The following is a 17,307-nucleotide window of genomic DNA, read 5'->3' on the forward strand; positions in this document are numbered from 1 at the left end:
AAACAAAATAGCGTAACACAACGTTCATTTAAAGTGCCTCCTGCCTCTGTCTGAGCAGGCGAAATATGAACACGGTTCTGGCAGGGTGGAAATGTTATTTTAGAAGACTTTGATGGAAGCACGCAATCAAAACGTGGTTCAGGGTGTGAAGTGCAATTTCTCATATTTCCAATTAATACGGAGCACGTAATTTTTATATTTTATTTCCTGTATTATAGAGTTGGCAGATGCGAGAGAGAGACTTGATTGACCCTTCACTTTCCCGCAATCGTCACAACCATTCTCTCTCTCCTATCATCATCGGCTGCTCATCCTCGTTGTTTCTCCCTCCTGCGACGTTCGATTTTCTCTCAGGTGACTTCTTCTGCTCTATGTTTCCGCCGGTTTCGTATATAATAAGCATAGCACGCATAGACACACACACAGAGATATGTATAGCACATAGCACCTGAATCTGTTCCTTCCGTAACTAATTCAACTTTCTGGATATGTTAATTTTTCTGATTGGTAATCTGCGAGTTCATAATTGAAATAATTCATCCCTAGTGTAACCTATAAGCTCCGCTCAGTTGTTGGGCGTGGAAAATGTACCGAGGGAAAAGTGAAGTAAAGGAAAACGAAAGTTATTTTTGTGTGCGTTCTGTTGACAAAGAATTTTGCTGGAAAACTAGAATTCCTTCTTTTGTAGCCGGATTTATTTTGCGGGAAAGTGTTTTTCAGTAGGAGAGTTGAAGTTGCGGGTGCCACAACGTTTTTTGTAAAAGTTGATTTTTCCATTTTCCCCCATCCTTTCAGTACTACTGAGCGGGGCCATATTGTTGATTTCTGGAACCTCTCAACTTAGGTTGGATGGGCTCATTTTGTGAAAGAAATGCACTAATTGAAATACCATAAAGAAAGTAATCTACAAATTCTACGGCCAGAAATCTAATCTGAATGGCCTGGTGCATATTGCTCAGACAAACAGACGTACCATTGGAAAATCATTTTTCTTTGGGAGAGATCGGCTAACCTGTTTGAGTCATATGTAGTCGTATATTACTGTATGTGGTAAGACTTATTATAGAATGTTCTTTTAGTATTGAAAAGCATTTGAGGTAAGATAAAATAGTGCAGTTAGTTGAATATGTAATTATTGGTTGTAGATTTTTTTTGTCTGTGTAGGTTTTCCTAGAGTTATATGGATATCTGACTAGTGCCATTTTCTCTCAGATGGATGAGCAGTTGAATGATAAAGAATCCTTGCTTGCTCGCATCCAACAAGTAGAGCACGGTTTGTAGAGTTTTTGTCCTAGTTTAGAGTTTTCTTTTGCCACTAAGCGACTTAATTTAGAGTTTATTATGCTTGATTGCTTGCACCCATGAAATCTTTTCTTTTTTTTTGTCCTTTTTAAAACATGATTGACTTTCATACCCTCCCAACACGCTGGTATGAATATTAACAAGACGACAGACCCGATATCTGCTCATTGTTTTGACATCTAGTGTGAGCGTTATATCAGGAAAACAACGCACCTTAGCACGTATTTGGTAAATTGTACTTTTATGCTGCCTTAGCCATATGTCACCATTCAACATGCTTTATTCATGTTCGAAAAGTTAATATCTTTAAAGTAGTAAAAGCCTTGGCTTGAGTTGCTCACCTAGGTTTTTTTTGTTTTCTTGTGCAATACTATTTACCTTTAGTTACACCAAATGCAACTGTTTCTACCTAAAGACATTGACACAGCGTATTTTTACCCTCGGTGCCAAACTTGTCACTTCCTCTTCTGCCTGGTAGAGTGGATTGAGTCTGTGACCGGATGTGCTGCATTGCATGAGATATTTTCTAACCTATTGAGCACATGCTGCCCAGGAATCTGTTAATTTCACTTGCTTCTCTAAGTTGCCATTTTGTATAGGTATTATCTAACTGGTTTTAGTGTGATGTGCCTATACCATTTGTAGAGCGTGATGAGTTACGTAAAGACATTGAACAAATGTGTATTCAGCAAGCTGGACCTAGCTACCTCGCTGTGGCTACTCGAATGCACTTTCAGAGGTATCTGATGGGCAATATTTCGACATTAATGTATTTTTTGTCCAAGTGTGCGGGAAAATATTTACAAATTTCCAATTAGGACACTTTGAATTGAATTTGATTCGCCAATTAGGACAGCTGGCTTGGAGCAGGAGATTGAGAACTTGAAAAAGAAGCTAGCTACTTGCATTAGAGCAAGATCAGATCTTCAAGAGGAGCTTTCGGAAGCGTACCATGTCAAAGTGAGGGCCCCTTGTTGGTAATTTATTCATTATTATAGGCACTTGCATAGTCCTAATGCATGTTTCTTCTTTTCTGCAGAGCCAGTTGGCTGATTTACATGCTGCAGAGGTCTCAAAGGTCTCTCTCTCTCTCTCTCTCTCTCTCTCTCTCTCTCTCATGCAAATTTTTCATGGCTGCATTAAACCCCACAAAACTTAGAAGTAGGCTCAGTTAAGCAAGTCAACCCTTGGAGAAATCTAAAGAGTTGCATGGTACTCTGCTGATACTGATTAATATGTTAAAGTGACTCAGACAACCGATTCATTTGATTTCAATTGTGTTAGGTGGTATGTAGTTTTTTTTTTTTTGCGATTGAAATGTATTATTTAACGTAGATCAGCCTGCCTCACAACCACTAATCTATTTTCACACGGTATTAGATAGAGAGTAAGGGCTACTAGCCTACTGTTGCCAGCCAGGCCTACCATATCATATTTATGCATTCTTTTGTTTCCCCATAGTCTTAAGTTTTTGGGCAAAGAATGCCTACTTGATATTTTCTTCCAGATTGCAAACTGATTGAAGTGACGGAGCACCATAGAAAACTTAATTTCCACTTGGTGGAGGGTTCCGTGTGCCATAATATTCAGAGAAGGTTTCATTTCTGGTCTTTATTTTGCAAGAAAGCTAAAGAAATCACACCGACTCAAGGGGCAAAAAAAATGTACCAATCGTATTTCGGATATTTCCCACCTTTTTGTGTGGTTCATTGTTGCCATCATTTCCAAGAAGGTTCCATTACCGGTCTTGTTTTAGCAAGGCTTGTAAATTGACCGAATTACAATTCCATTGTTTTCAGTAGGTTAAAGAGAGGCATTCCTACAGATGTTTTTGACTGGGTAGTTTGGCGATCATGTTTCTTGTTACGTAATTCCATTAATCCTTTCCTTTTCAGAATATGGAAGCGGAGAAGCAGGTTAAATTTTTCCACGGCTGTGTTGCTGCTGCGTTTGCTGAACGAGATCATTCAATAATGGAGGTTATGCTGGCTTCTACTTTTTGTGTGTTTGAGTTTTCTATGTTCTGCTTGGTCCATGGGAGAAGGTTGGGGTTTTATTCATATAGAAATATCAAAGGAAGCAGCTCTTTCGATCTTGTAGGCTCATTAAACTTGGAAACAGAATCACAATGACAATCCATCCACTTGTGAAAACAGCAGAACTGTTGACAATCGACCACAGGATAACGCACCTTTGGTCTTCCAGCACATCTGCATGGATTAGGTCTGAAGTCAAATTCGTCAGGGATGACTGTAAATAGTAACTATCACCTTGTGAGTGATGCTACATTGATACTCTTGCATAGGGATTAGATCTAATTCACCTTAACCCGGAATTCCATGGTTTAACTAGAAGTAGAAGGCGTCAGGTATAAGGTATAAGACTTCGAAGTTCAAACTTCCTCTTGGCCAAAAAAATATCACTTGACTTGTACTCTTCACAAATCTGTGGAGTAAGGATTCGTACAATGTTTCGTGTTTTCTTTGTTGATTTGTAGTTGTGGTTGCTGGCTTTGGCATAGTTTTATGGTTGTGGCTTTGTGTTGTTTGACTTTCTTATGTACATGATTGTCCAGCTTGATAGAATTCTTCATGACGTTTGTAAAATACCTTCTATCAATTGACAGAAAAAGATAACCTAGGCATCTAGGAGAACAGAGGCTAGTGTTCGCTCTTGCGTGAAATGCTGGGTAAGGTGATCAAAAGGTGATGTCGTTGACTCCAATCCAAGGCTCCTAGGTTCTAAAGATTTCAAACCTAGCTGTTGGGGAGTTGTAACTCAAACCTCAAAATGTCTCCTGCTCTGCTAGTACCCCACCCCATGCCAATCTACATAATGTCTCTGTGAAAGAGCAAGGCGATTCAACTCCCCTCCTTCCCATAGCCGATCTACCAACATTAGGTAAATCCATTTGTGAATAAAGTTTCTTGTAAGCATTTGCTAACAAGTTGAAATAGCAACTACATCCAACCCTTCTCCTTGAATCTTCATTATACTAGTTCTATCCATAAAATAAATCTTGCAATCGACTCGATCAAGTCATAAATATTTGCGTTGTTTACATTACACATTGACCTTTCGTCTAGAGACCATTGTAGTATATTCATGTGATCCAACATTGAAATGCCAAAACAAATTCCAGGTCTAGTTTGGATTGTCATTGAAGATAAAGTCAGTAGAAATACTTCAAACAAAAAACTTGTACTTTTCTCTTTGTCAAGAGAGGTCCTATGTGATGTTCGGGAGTACAAGGGAGAGAAAGGAACATATTTTTCTGTAGTCAGGCCTAGCTAGGTTCTAAAGCACTTAATCCCCTACATTGCGACCTGTGAGACATGCATTAGTTCCTTGCCGTTAATCTGTGAAAGTACCATAAATTTTAGGTGATTTTTGTTGGTCAAGAGAATTAGAAGGTTAGGTTGTTTTGTTGGTGTAGACTGTTATTGGGCACAGAACTGTATTCTTTTCTGTTTTCAGTGTATGAGTCCTCTATTCGTTACTTGCATTTATATTTTGCATGGCAAAGTTATTATGCATGATGGTGCAAGGTTGAGCTTAAGGCTGAGGCTTTACCTGCAAAGCCATAAAGTTGCATTGCGCCTGGTGCCCAGATGTTCATATGACCAATTATGGCTATGGACTTTTACTAATTGGTTAATTGGAGTGGAGGGGCTAAGTCAATAAGCGAAATTCGTGACTTCAGTGCATCTTGCTTATTGAGTTCATTTTTGGCTTGCCTGCTCCAAATGTGGGACTTTTTTTTTGAAGATGCTGTATGGCTGGTAACAGGCCGAGAAAGCTAAGGAGAAAGAGGAAGCCATGTCGCTGGAATTGAACAATTTCCGGAGGAGGTATTTGCTTAATTGATTGGCGTGAATTTAGTATTATCTGTTTTTGTTGAAAGCTGTGAATAAAGAAGCCTTTTACAAGCCAATGTTATGTCCTATTGAAAAGGGGTGTTGAGAACTTTATTTGGACTCGGTACATAAGATTAAAGAAAAAGTGTAGTGTGTAGAGGACATTGTGGACATATATTTTTTGAGAAAATTGCAATTTTCCTAGTACGTGGAACCCGCAATAATGTTTTGAACTTTATTATTGTGCCCTGGAATGATGGATTATACTGCTATTTGATTATTGGTTTATATTGGATTGGTGAGACAGGATGGAAGAGCTTACCTCTGATTTTCTTGAAGAAAAGAAACTCACTGCTGCGCTGCAGATTGATCTAGAGGAGAAGAACAAGCAAAATGAGACATCTAAAAAGGTTTGTATTTTGTGCTCTCCTTCTCTCCATGAGTCATAAGGAGCATAGTTGTTGAATCTAAGATTCTTAGTATTCATGGTTGGAATCTTATCATAAGAATCTTTACTAGTCCTTCCAGAAATATACAAATAATTGAAAAGATGAAAAATATGTAGTAAGGAGGAATAGATGAACAGATGCCGGACCAAAAAAACAAAAGTACTGCACAGTTGCGAAAAAAATGGCATAAGTCTGTATGTCATGATAATGAAGTATCTTTCTACCTCTACTTTCTCTTCGAGATTGCCTCTTCCACACAGGCTTCTCTAATTGACCCCTTTACTTTATCACTTACTATTGATTCTTTTCCTCAAGGAGTTTGTGATGGCCTTATGCGCAATGAGCTGGACCTTTTCTATTACTTTACTTTCTAAGTGAAGGGAGAAGCTACACTAATAATATAATGTCAGTTTTGACTCTTTCATGGTATTCATAATTTTTGTTAGCCTCTTGGATTGTTAATCATTGTGATAGTTTTGACTTTTTCATGGTATTCATAATTTTGTCTGATTAAGGAATGAATCAAGCCAATCCAATTGTAACCGATTAATCTGTTTGGGGAGCTAACTCAGCTTGGAAGTCAGTTTACCTTCGTGATTGAACTTAAATGAGCTTAATGTAGCCATGTCGAAGTGGCTAATCAGCTGCTTAATTCATTTGTAGCCCCAGTTATAGTAATTGATTTAGTCTTGTGTGGGCGCGCGCGCCCGTGTTCCTGCTATCTTGTAATAATCCTGACATTTGATGAATATAATCTCCGTTATTACAGGTTATTGATAGATTTTACGAGATCAGACAGCAATGCCTGAATGGATTTTGTGAGGATGGAAGATGGGAAGATAAATGTGAGTGCCTTCTGCAAGATTCTCCAGAAATGTGGGACTTCAATGATCGAGGGGAAACTTCCACTTCCAAATACATTGTAAGTTCTGATAACCTGTTGTAACTTCCCTATGTTTCAGTATTAGTTGTCAATGATGACCATTTATTCCAGTATTCTTGAGAGAGTGGTTGGTGACCGATGCGTTGACTTGTTGATATGAGAGGCTTGTAAATGGTGTGAATCTACCCTGTGCTTTAATTATCTACAGGAGACTTGAAAGACATTATAGCCCCTCCATCTAATGTGGTCTATTTGTTCTCTTTATAGTTTTTTTCTCTTATCTATGTAGCACGGACACTTTGTCAGAGGCCACGTACCAGTGTCGGACACTTGTTGGACACCAACACTCTCCGGACACGTGTCCGACACTCATTTCTAAGTGTCCTAGTTTTTTTTATCAATGTTTTCCATTTGGATACTCCGGGGACACTTTAAAAATGCTACGGACACTTGGAAAACAAGTCGGGGTTGATAAAAAAAAATAGTAGGATCTAATTAAAACTTAGGGAAGTCATTTTTTGGGTGACAGATGATGGTTTGTTGGTTAAAAAAGCACATAAATGATCAAATGCTTTTAGTCAAAATACTTTTATGAATGATATGATGATGGTTATAAACTTATAAGGCAACGTATATGTGGTGTTGCATATTTACAATTAGAACCTTAATTGTTTTACTTTTTCTTCATGTGATAATATACATATATGTTTTTTAAAACGTGTCCCCTAACGTGTTGTGTCCTCAATTTTTTTAAAATTCCCGTGTCGGTGTCGTGTCACGTGTTCATGTCAGTGCTACATAGCTTATCATGTATTGGGAAAGAAACAATGACATTTCTATCTGCCAACCATATATTACAGTGATTCCTTGTGAGATATGTGTTACGCAAAGACCCTTATCCTGCACTATTGAAATCTGAAATGTGTTGGATATCATGCCAGGCCAACATATAACATTAGAGTAATGATCATTTTCGGAAATTTGAGTATGCTGCTTCTTAGGCATGATGATGTTTTGTTTCTTCTTGAGACTTTACCATATGATACATGTAACACTAGAGTAATGGTATGGGCTACGAGATTGGCTTAAAATGCTCTATGTAGTTTGTGAACACCACTTTTGGAGAAAGAAGTTAAAGTATGATATTAGGAAATGAAAAATCTAGTCATGTTCAAGTGCATTGGACATGAGAATTTGATTAAACTGACACTTAAGCGTTGCCACGTCTAACATTCAAATCGGTTGGTTCTTTTGTTGCATCATGTGTGCCTGATGAGTATGCGATATAATTCATCGCTGATCTTATGGATTTATGGACTAGTTTTATCTGATACAGTATTTATTTATGTGCAAATCATAAGATGATATCATCCTTGACAAGTATGGCTTGACTTCATATGCCGTAGGTCTACTTGGAGCTTAAGGGCATAAATGGTTTTGCTCTTGGGTTTTCGTATCATGTATTCAAAATGATCTGCTAGTCTTAGAGTTAGTGATACAATTCTCGTGGAACTTCATCAAACTTAGCACCCTTCCCTTCGAATGTAGCAAATCGAGGCTGTGTAGTATGCCCTGGATTAATACAACTTTTGAAAAGCTTTCTTTCTTCATTATTACTTGATTAACTTTTCATTCAGACAGAGTGCTCTGGAAGGAGAAGTGGAGACATTGAAACGATCAATGGCTAATCTTCGAAACAAGCTAAGTGTGGTATGGAAATCTAGCTTCTCCACCATATTGTTTCAATCAATGGAGCAAATTAAGTTTCTATTGTTACTTCCATTAAAATTGGTTGATTTCTTTCATTTCACATGTAGGGATTGGAAATCGAGAATCATTTAAAGAAGAGAGTACGTGACTTGGAAAAGAAGCAAGTAAGAAATTTGTTGGGTTCAACTATGAGATGCAAACAAGATGTTCTTGGCTTAATTCAGATTGTATTAACTTGGATGCAGACTCTTTCAGAAGGATTGATCAAGAAGCAGATAGCAGGGTTGCTTCATTACCATTCGGAGCACAAGGCCCACATCATGAATATACTAGATGAGGGATATACCCAACTCAAATCAACTGTCGATGTGTTGGAAGAAACGATAAGCCAACTCAACACAAGCAGTAAACAAAGTTGGACATCTCCTCAGAGTGATGTAGTACTTGATGAAAATGGTTGTCGAGATGTGCATGTAAATACAGTTGATGGTCCTGACTCTATCAACAAGGTACACATGTTTTATACTTGCTTTTGCAATTGCCTTTGTGCGAGTGTTCTTGCATGTGTGCATGTGTGAAGGGAGAGTGACAGAATACTGAGTTGAAGGTGGACTGGAGTCAATTTAAATATTGATTTGAGTTTTTGTATGTTGTAGGGGAATGATCCTGAATTACGAAAATCTTTGGCTATTGCTTGTGGTCGTGATGCCTCTGGAGCCTTTGCGCAGGCATTACACGAGAAGGTGGTGTTGATATTCTCTTTTCATTCTGTTTGGCTTCCGTGGTCTTTTTTTTTTTTTGGTTTTCTTGTACACCTTTTCATCTCTATTTCCTTTATGCTGTGTGTATTTTTTCTGCTATTGCTGTGTTAAATTTTTGGTTTATTACTCAACTCTTAAACATTCTTCAGGTTGCAGCTTTGTTGCTTCTGTCACAGCAGGAAGAAAGACATTTACTGGAGAGAAATGTAAATGCATCTCTTCAGAAAAAGGTGGAGGAGCTTCAGAGAAACTTACTACAAGTAATGTTTGGAACAATCTTAGAATATCTCAACTCTCCATTCATTGCTTATATGCTGGGAATTGTTATACCCCTTGAAAATTGTATGATTAATGATTACTTGAAATAGTCATACGGTTTAAGATTGAACTTTTTTTCTTTGGACGAAACATAGGAAGGGGTCTTCAAATTTGTAGTTGCAATATCCTTCATTGTCAATATCCTGCAGTTTATGGAACCCCTTTCTTTTATCAAGTCCAGTCCACTTTTGGAGAAACACCGTCCATTTACGGCAAAAAGCATTGTGAGACTATAATTTCAGTGCCAGAAATCACGGAAGATTTATGCAGAATTAGCAAATAATGCTCTTTTAACATCTACTTCTGAATGCCAAACGTGAATGTAAGGTCAAGAAATTAGCATGGCCTTGAGGCGATCCCCTCGAGTGATAAATTTGTCAAGAGAGGAAGTTCCCTGATGATTTTCCATGCGCATGAATACTAGTTAAGAAATCACCTTTTTATGCATTGTGAAGTCCATCGTGAGATGTTAACATTTCTGGACTGAGAAGTGTTTTCTGTCTTAGGTGACGAATGAAAAGGTTAAAGCTCTTATGGAGTTGGCACAATTGAAGCGGAAATATCAACGTTTACAAGAGTATGACTCTTTTTCAGTTACTTTGTTTGAGACTTCGATTGTTGTTATGAGGTTATGCTGATTTTCTATTTGCTTGGTTGAGTGTATGTTTCTTTTCTTTTTTAGATACTGTATCTGGATCAAAACTAATAAGTTTCCACTCGAATGAGGTTGGAATGCACTTAATAACTGATGAAGCAGGTGAAATCATCAAACCAATAAATTTGACCAGACTTGGAGGTGGGTTTGGGTCAGTTGTCGCCATCTCTACTTTGTGGTAGTTATAACTGAGACGGCAATTATGAAGATATCTAAAAGCTGGCTTTATGCAAACACCTGTATAGCTTGGGCCCCTCCTCTGTTTTATCGATGATTGGATGAGTTGAATATGATTTCAAAGCATCACAAGTTTTGGTGTGTGTTCTATATCGAAGATTTGGTCCATGTCCCTCTTTTATCGGGATGTGATGCCTTCACGTGACCACTTGCAGCACTTGCCTGTGGTGAGCTTCACCGTAAACAGCCTGGGCCTTATTCTTCTTGCCTTCATCTCTTGAGATTTGTATATCTATGAAACTGAGGCGCAGCGCATGTTTCACACCTCTAATCTGTGCATCCTTCATAAGCGTAAATCACCTTGTCACAAGTAAATGTTCCAAAACTGTAAGGAAAAAGGAAAACAGAGAGCATGGCACTATTATTATCTGAGTAGGTATTAACTCAAGTAACAATAGAGAAAAGAAAAAGAGGGCCTAACACCTGCTTTTGACTAGCAATGCATAACACCGTTTCCACGCGACTTTGATCTCTGCACTTCCTCAGAATCAAAACTTGGATTTCCCCTCCCTCTTTAGAATTTTCACTTCTTATCTACCCGTTTTTATCAAGATAATAATATTGACCTACTTTTGCCACATTTATGCAGGAAAATTAATCTTGAGATGAAACAAGGAAAAGTTTTAGCTGAAGTTGGTGAGAACAGAATTCAGGAAAGAGTTGGAAACTTGAAAAACTTGCTGAAGAGAACCTATTTAAAACGCTGGGTTGGCACGTTCAATTCTCCTGGAAATGAAGCTGAAGCTAACTTGAATTATGAAGGGAATCTTGGCGATAAGGGGTCTAAATACAGAATGGATGTTGCTAGGTTTGTGCAAGAATTTATAATGCTTTCTTCATGTGAGGTGCATGTACGAGTGGTTACGGGTCATTAGTATCCCCAGCTCCCCTTGAACTGTCAGATGAAAAGACATCCTCCTTGAAAGTTCCGTCTGTATTTTTCCCTTTCCTATTAAACTTTATTTGAAATAAATTTGCAGGATGAAGATTGAAAATGCAACCCTGAAGGAGAGCTTGGAAAGTATGGAGCATCTGACATCTGCTATTTGTAGGCTTCGTCTCTCACTCTTGAAGGTAATCGTATTGCAGTCTCATCAAAGAGAATTTAACATCCCTGAAATGGAATTTCTCAATATTTCTGGTTATAATGGGCATAGTGGGTGATGTAGATTAACATGTTTTCATGGTATTCGATTTAGAGGATCTCTTTCTTTGTTTTATCCTCACGAGGAACCCGTTTGTTTCCATGGAGCTTTTCAGGTCAGGATTAAATATGAAGTGTATGAAATCTCAAAAATTCAGGATTACTCATCCTATGGTATTATATGTACTTTCATTAGAAGTCTAGTCAAACAAACAGGGTCTAGATGTTTACCTTGCACTTTGCATGCCTTTTCTTCATATTGCTAGTTTATGGTGTTTCAAAATATGTTGGTTTAAAATCTGTTTCAAGCTTTTGCCTTTCTCTTGTTGCTGAATGTTTCTCGGATTTGTCCTAAATCTATTTCATAGGTTAAAGAATCAGCTACATTTGAAGATTCACTTAGTGGCGCATCAGAAACTCTTAACAGTATAGTTACCGAGGCAAAACTCGTTAAGACTGCCCTTGGCAGCTCCCTTCCGGTGAGTTGGTCAGCTGGGGCAGACGCCAGACCATTTGATCAAAGTTATGACCAGGAGACAACTGTTGACGGTAATGGGGATTCTAGTAGTGAGAAGGTGGATTTTGTTTCTGCAGCGGGATTCGAGATGGTGGAAACCCTAATTCTTGCAGCTGAGATATTGGAGGACCACATATTTATGAGAGGTTCCAGAGATGGAAGTTGATTGGGAGCAATCTGCTTGGTCATGATTACAATCGAAGATGTTCACTTCAGGCTATCCTCGACTTTCCATGTTCATTTTCTTGAAGGTAAGTTGGTGAAAAATTATTACAGTAGTTTGGATCTAGTCTCTGTTCATAATTATTCTTTAGATGGTGATCGGCTGAAGTGGATGTTGTATATCTATGTCATGTGAAAATGTAGGTGCTGCTTATAGTGTACAGTGCTAATGCGATTGGTAAATATCAAAGTGGATTCATTGCTGATTGAAGTACTGCAGTACTGCAGTTGTATCCAGTGGTGTTTGAAAGTTTACAGAGTTTGTGTCGGAAGAATTGAACTGAATTTGAAGCAACAAAACGATCCCCATTCATTTAGAGTAATTGTAGAACGAGCCGTTATGCAACTCAGAATATCCATATCACAACCAGAAACAACAATAAATCTCATCTCACAATGGCTCAGAGAAGAAGTTTATTGTATAACGCTGCAACAACAGTATTGTAAAATGGAGAGAGAGAGAGAGAGAGAGAGAGAGAGATGTTCCTACGCAGTATGCATTATGATTCAGCTGCAAGTTCCATGGACAGGCCATCCTCAAGCTGGCTGTAATTGCCTCTTTGAAGAAGAGTTGAATGTGGTGACGGTTAAAGTGGTGAAGGAGTGCAAGAAAAATGAGATGAGAAAAAATAATTAGAATTTTCAAATTGTTCAATTTTTTTCTTATACAAATTTTATTTTATTTATGTTTAGGTTAATTTTTTAAGTGAATTACATTATCAATAAGTTCTACAAAGTGAACGATTTGAATTATTATTTTGGCTTGGGAAAGGGCCCAAGGCCCAAAACTGGACCAACCAACAACCTCATCAAAATTTCAGCAAAAAATGCTAGTAGTAGTAAACAGTATACATTTTTTAATTTAGTTACATCTTTTTTCAACACTCTTAACAATACTGGAATATCTATTTTACACATCCTCTATTAAAATATTGTTTTTTTTAAATATTACAAAATATTGAGGAGGAGAGAGAGAGAGAGAGAGAGAGAGAGAGGAGAAGAAGAAGAAGAAGAATAAAAAATGGGTTGGTAAGTAGAAAATTGAGGTGTTTAAATAGGTACTATTCACCATTTCAAAAAAAAAAAGAGGGTACTATTCACATTGGACTTGACCTACCTTTTACCTAGGTGTTGGAGGTCACTTTTAGGCAAATTGAGGCATTTGGTGAGGCTCTTGCACTTGCCCTAAGAAAACTGGACTTTCTGTTCATGTAACCTACCGCAAATTTTTGGATCCGAATCCTCTGTGAGGATAGAGGATTCGCCTGTGATTATTTTGTGAGGGTTTTACTGTGGAGCTGTCAACACAATGGCTTAAAACAGGTCATCTTTTTACTTTAAGCAAACGACGTTGTTTTAAGTAATACTAATTGTATAACAGAGAGAAAACCATCGTTATCTTCTTCCCCGTTACCAGAAATTTTGTAGGATTATGAGTGGAGAGAGAAATGAGAGTAATAATTGGAAGTAGAGGTAATGATTGGAGAGAGATAGAGAGAGAAATGAGAATAATAATTGGAGATAGAGATGAATAGTGATAGAAAATAAGGATAATGAGTGTTTTTTGAGTTGAATTTTTTTTTTCAAATTGCAATCCAAACAAAGCATTAAATCTTCTCCTCCGTTCTGATTCTAAAAAGTTCCGTTGTCACGCAACAAAGGGAAACCCAAAACGGTTTCTTCTTCTTCTTCTTCTTCTTTTATTTTATTTTTTTGGTAAACGTTTCTTCTTCTTCTTCTTCTCTTTCTTTTTCTCCCCGGCCCACGCCCAATTTATCTTTCTTTCTCTTCGTCCAAGGTTCTGAATTTCATAACCCTCCATTTTTTCCCCAATTTCTTCCAAATTACAATTAGGGCTTCTGTTGTTTCTCCTTTTCCTGTTTCTTTTTTGATTTGATGTAGGATGAGATTCTTGAAAAATTTTATTTTTATTTTTATGATTCTAGAATTCTAAAAATAATAATCTAAAATCTTATTTAGAATTAGAATTTTATTTTTGAAATTATATTATTAAGAAATCTTATTTCTCTACTAGTATAAATAAGGGTTGTAACCTATTCAATTATTCAACTTTTAAAACTTTTATTAATCATATTGCAGAGATTTTCTCTTTCTTTCTTGTGTACAAGATTTGCTCTTTGTGACGAGTTGTTTATTTCGTTTGGACTAGTACGCTAACTAGTTTCTCGTGAATTCCGCTGCGTCAAGTGGTATCAAAGCACTTACGACTTAGGAGTATTGTTTGCTGTATTTTCAGTTCCCTTGTCAGCAAGGCATGATGAAGCCCGCTTTTTCCGTGTTTTTTTTTTTTTGGAAGTTGTTCTCTTGTGGCTACGCAAAGGCTGTGCTATCAAAGACATTAATTCTGCATCCCCCATGAATGCCTCAAGGATGTGGAGATTGTTGGGTTTGTTGATCGAAAGTTTGTGACGTATCTACTTCAGAATGCAATCAATCTTGAGAAGATCACTATCGATCCTTATCATCCCCTCCACTCCCTCTTCACTCCCCCCATTCTCTGTAACCCTAAAGATTCAATCTTCAGGCTCAGAGCATCTCCAATAGGCTCGGTTCTTCTTCATTGTCATCTAATCCGACGAGCCATGGCCCAAAATCTTTTGAAACCCACACGCAGCAACATTACCTTTGTCAAGATACGCTTCGCTTCGCTACAATAGCTCCGCTTTGTCTCTGTCGTTTGTCGGCGAAGGTAAGAAAGGTTTTTTTTTTTGGTGACCTGCGTGTGTTCTTCCCATGACCTGTTGACCCAGAAACCCTCTTTGAATTGGCTCTTGGCCTCTTCTTTTCTCAGCCCTTGGATCTCCTTGGATGAGATCCAAGGGCTCACAGTAGAAGTCAAAGTCACGAGGATTGCCAACTCACCCATAGGCTGTTCTTTTCTCAGCACCCTTGTCCAAGGGCTCACAATAGAAGTCACGCGGATTGCCAACTCACCAAAGACTCTTCTTTTTCCAGCCTCTCATCCAAGGGCTCATAACAGAAGTCACGCGGATTGCCAACTCACCCATAGGCTTTTCTCTTCTCATCCCTTTGATCTCCTTGGATGATATTGAAGGGCTCACAATAGAAGTCACGCGGATTGCAAACTCACCCAAAGTCTCTTCTTTTTCCAGCCCTTGGATCCAAGGGCTTACAATAGAAGTCACCCGGATTGCCAACTCACCCATCCCAAACATCCAAAATTTTAAATTGCCCCATCTATAAATTCTCCGGCTCTTTTACCTTCCTCCTCCCACAATTCTCTCATTCGCAGTCACCCAAATCTCTCTCTCAAAAAATGGCCGGCGCTAGAAATTCGTTGAGATTAGTTAGGAAGTTGGTGGAGGCTCGAACTTGCCTAAGGAAGAGCGAAAGGAAGTTGAGGAGGTTCTCTCGGTGCATAACTGCATGAGAGATTCTCTCTTGCCTAAAGGGCACCTAGAAATGGATAACGTATACCCAGCCCACCCAAAATCCAAATCCAAGAGAGCATTAACTTCAGTATCGCAAGAAACTGAATTATAGAGAAAGACCTCAATTCGAAACTCAATTGATCAAGAGCTTCTTTGTTCGACCTCTTGACCGCAGCTATTTTGTTGAGCCGATTTCACAATCTCTTTAGATCGCGACAGACAGAAGTAAATTGATCCTCTGCAAGTTTCTGATCGCTCTTCCTTGCAATCAATTGATCAAGAGCCTCTTTGTTAGACCTCTTGACCGCAGCGATTTTGTTGAGTCGATTCCACGATCTAAAGAGATTGCGGCAGGCAGAAGTGAATTGATCCTTTGCAAGTTTTTGATCGCTCTTCCGCTTGACTTCTAGGGTCGTTGGATCTCATCCAAGGATCAATTCACTTCTGCCTGCCGCAATCTCTTTAGATCACGAAATCGGCCCAACAAAATCGCTGCGGTCAAGAGGTCGAACAAAGAGGCTCTTGATCAATTGATTGCAAGGAAGAGTGATCAGAAACTTGTAGAGGATCAATTCACTTCTGTCTGCCGCGATTTAAAGAGATTGCGAAATCGGCTCAACAAAATAGCTGCGGTCAAGAGGTTGAACAGAGAGGTTCTTGATCAATTGAGTCTAGAATTGAGGTTTTTCCCTATAATTTCAGTTTCTTGTGATACTGAAGTTAATGCTCTCTTGGATTTCGATTTTGGATGGACTGGGTATACGTTATCCATTTCTAGGTGCCCTTTGGGCAAGAGAGAATCTCTTAGGCAGTTATGCACCGAGAGTGTATTTTAGATGAAGGAATAGATGGTTAGTTGAGCACAAAATGTGATTATTTTCCTAACAGAAATGCTATTAGCAATGTACCAAAACAAGTGGTCGTGTCATTCAGTTCGAAATTAACACTTTAAACTCCCAATCGAACTAAAACTCTGCCGAAAAGCAGGAGCACAAAATGTGATTATTTCAGAATCTTGGTTCAGATTAATGCAAAAAAAAAAGTTGTAAATTCGCTTGAACAAACTCTCTCTCTCTCTTAATAGGTGTATGTATATACGTATGTACTTATGTATTATGTACGAGATTTTGTCATCTTTGATAAGAAAGTTGCGGGGGAGGAGATTTGGGCTGTGAGAGAGCTCAATAAAGTAATGTAATTGTAACGCTCCGAAAATTCGGAGATATTTTAAAAAATTTTGAAAAGAGATTTCCAATAATAATTTTTTTTCCAGGCTTTAAAATTTCCAAAGACAATTTTCCCAATAGAAATCCATAGATTTACTACATCATTGTTCCAAAAGCCCGTGTCACCATATTACAACCATATCAAATGTAATTTAAGTTTTTAAATTTGTCAAAATATTACGATTTCCAATAAACAAGAAAGCTCTCAAAATATAGTTGATTTAATTTAGTCAGAGCAACTAAAGGACGGTATTCAGAATCGACAATCTCTTCATTGGTTGTCGTCAAATCATTCTTTGCCTACAGCCCTTCTGCTCCGTCTTCAATACCTAGCGTTCGAGTTACCAGGACAACATAGTACCGTAAGCGATAACGCTCAATAGCCAAAACCCACCCAAAACCCATAACTTACAAACAAAGGCATGTACAATACGGTTAAATTAAAAGGCAATTTAAGCAGCAACCGATCAAATTCAATTACTAGCCATTAACTCAGAATTTCACTTGACATACTTTATAGGTTCTGCTAGTAGACTACTCTCAAAATCCTAGGTCCATTAGGCTGCCCTTAGGGTCCTGCTAGGCTATCCTCAATATTTGAGGTCCTGCCAAG

General features: G+C 38.2%; 1 protein-coding gene across 5 annotated transcripts; it reads left to right on the top strand.

Annotated features, from left to right (window-relative positions):
• The first annotated feature begins 171 nt into the window (after positions 1 to 171).
• Positions 172 to 12,290, top strand: LOC131307641 (uncharacterized). Of its 5 annotated transcripts, XR_009194187.1 has the most exons (19): positions 200 to 354; positions 1,213 to 1,273; positions 1,948 to 2,041; positions 2,154 to 2,262; positions 2,342 to 2,380; positions 3,198 to 3,281; positions 5,092 to 5,153; positions 5,467 to 5,569; positions 6,378 to 6,530; positions 8,133 to 8,201; positions 8,309 to 8,365; positions 8,447 to 8,710; positions 8,858 to 8,944; positions 9,112 to 9,222; positions 9,787 to 9,857; positions 10,762 to 10,980; positions 11,153 to 11,246; positions 11,685 to 12,084; positions 12,200 to 12,290. XR_009194187.1 is itself a non-coding variant. In XM_058334261.1 (18 exons), exons 2-18 carry the CDS (start codon positions 1,213 to 1,215, stop codon positions 11,997 to 11,999), a joined length of 1,992 nt encoding a protein of 663 aa, XP_058190244.1. In that variant the 5' UTR covers positions 172 to 354; the 3' UTR covers positions 12,000 to 12,290. The 5 variants fall into 5 exon arrangements, 4 of the variants coding, with proteins under 4 accessions (XP_058190244.1, XP_058190245.1, XP_058190246.1 ...); XM_058334261.1 differs by having other exon boundaries at positions 172 to 354; positions 11,685 to 12,290; XM_058334263.1 differs by having other exon boundaries at positions 254 to 354; positions 2,159 to 2,262; positions 11,685 to 12,290.
• The last annotated feature ends 5,017 nt before the right edge of the window (positions 12,291 to 17,307 follow it).

This window comes from Rhododendron vialii, chromosome 11a (genome assembly GCF_030253575.1).
Source record: "Rhododendron vialii isolate Sample 1 chromosome 11a, ASM3025357v1".
NCBI classification, from domain to species: Eukaryota; Viridiplantae; Streptophyta; class Magnoliopsida; order Ericales; family Ericaceae; genus Rhododendron; species Rhododendron vialii.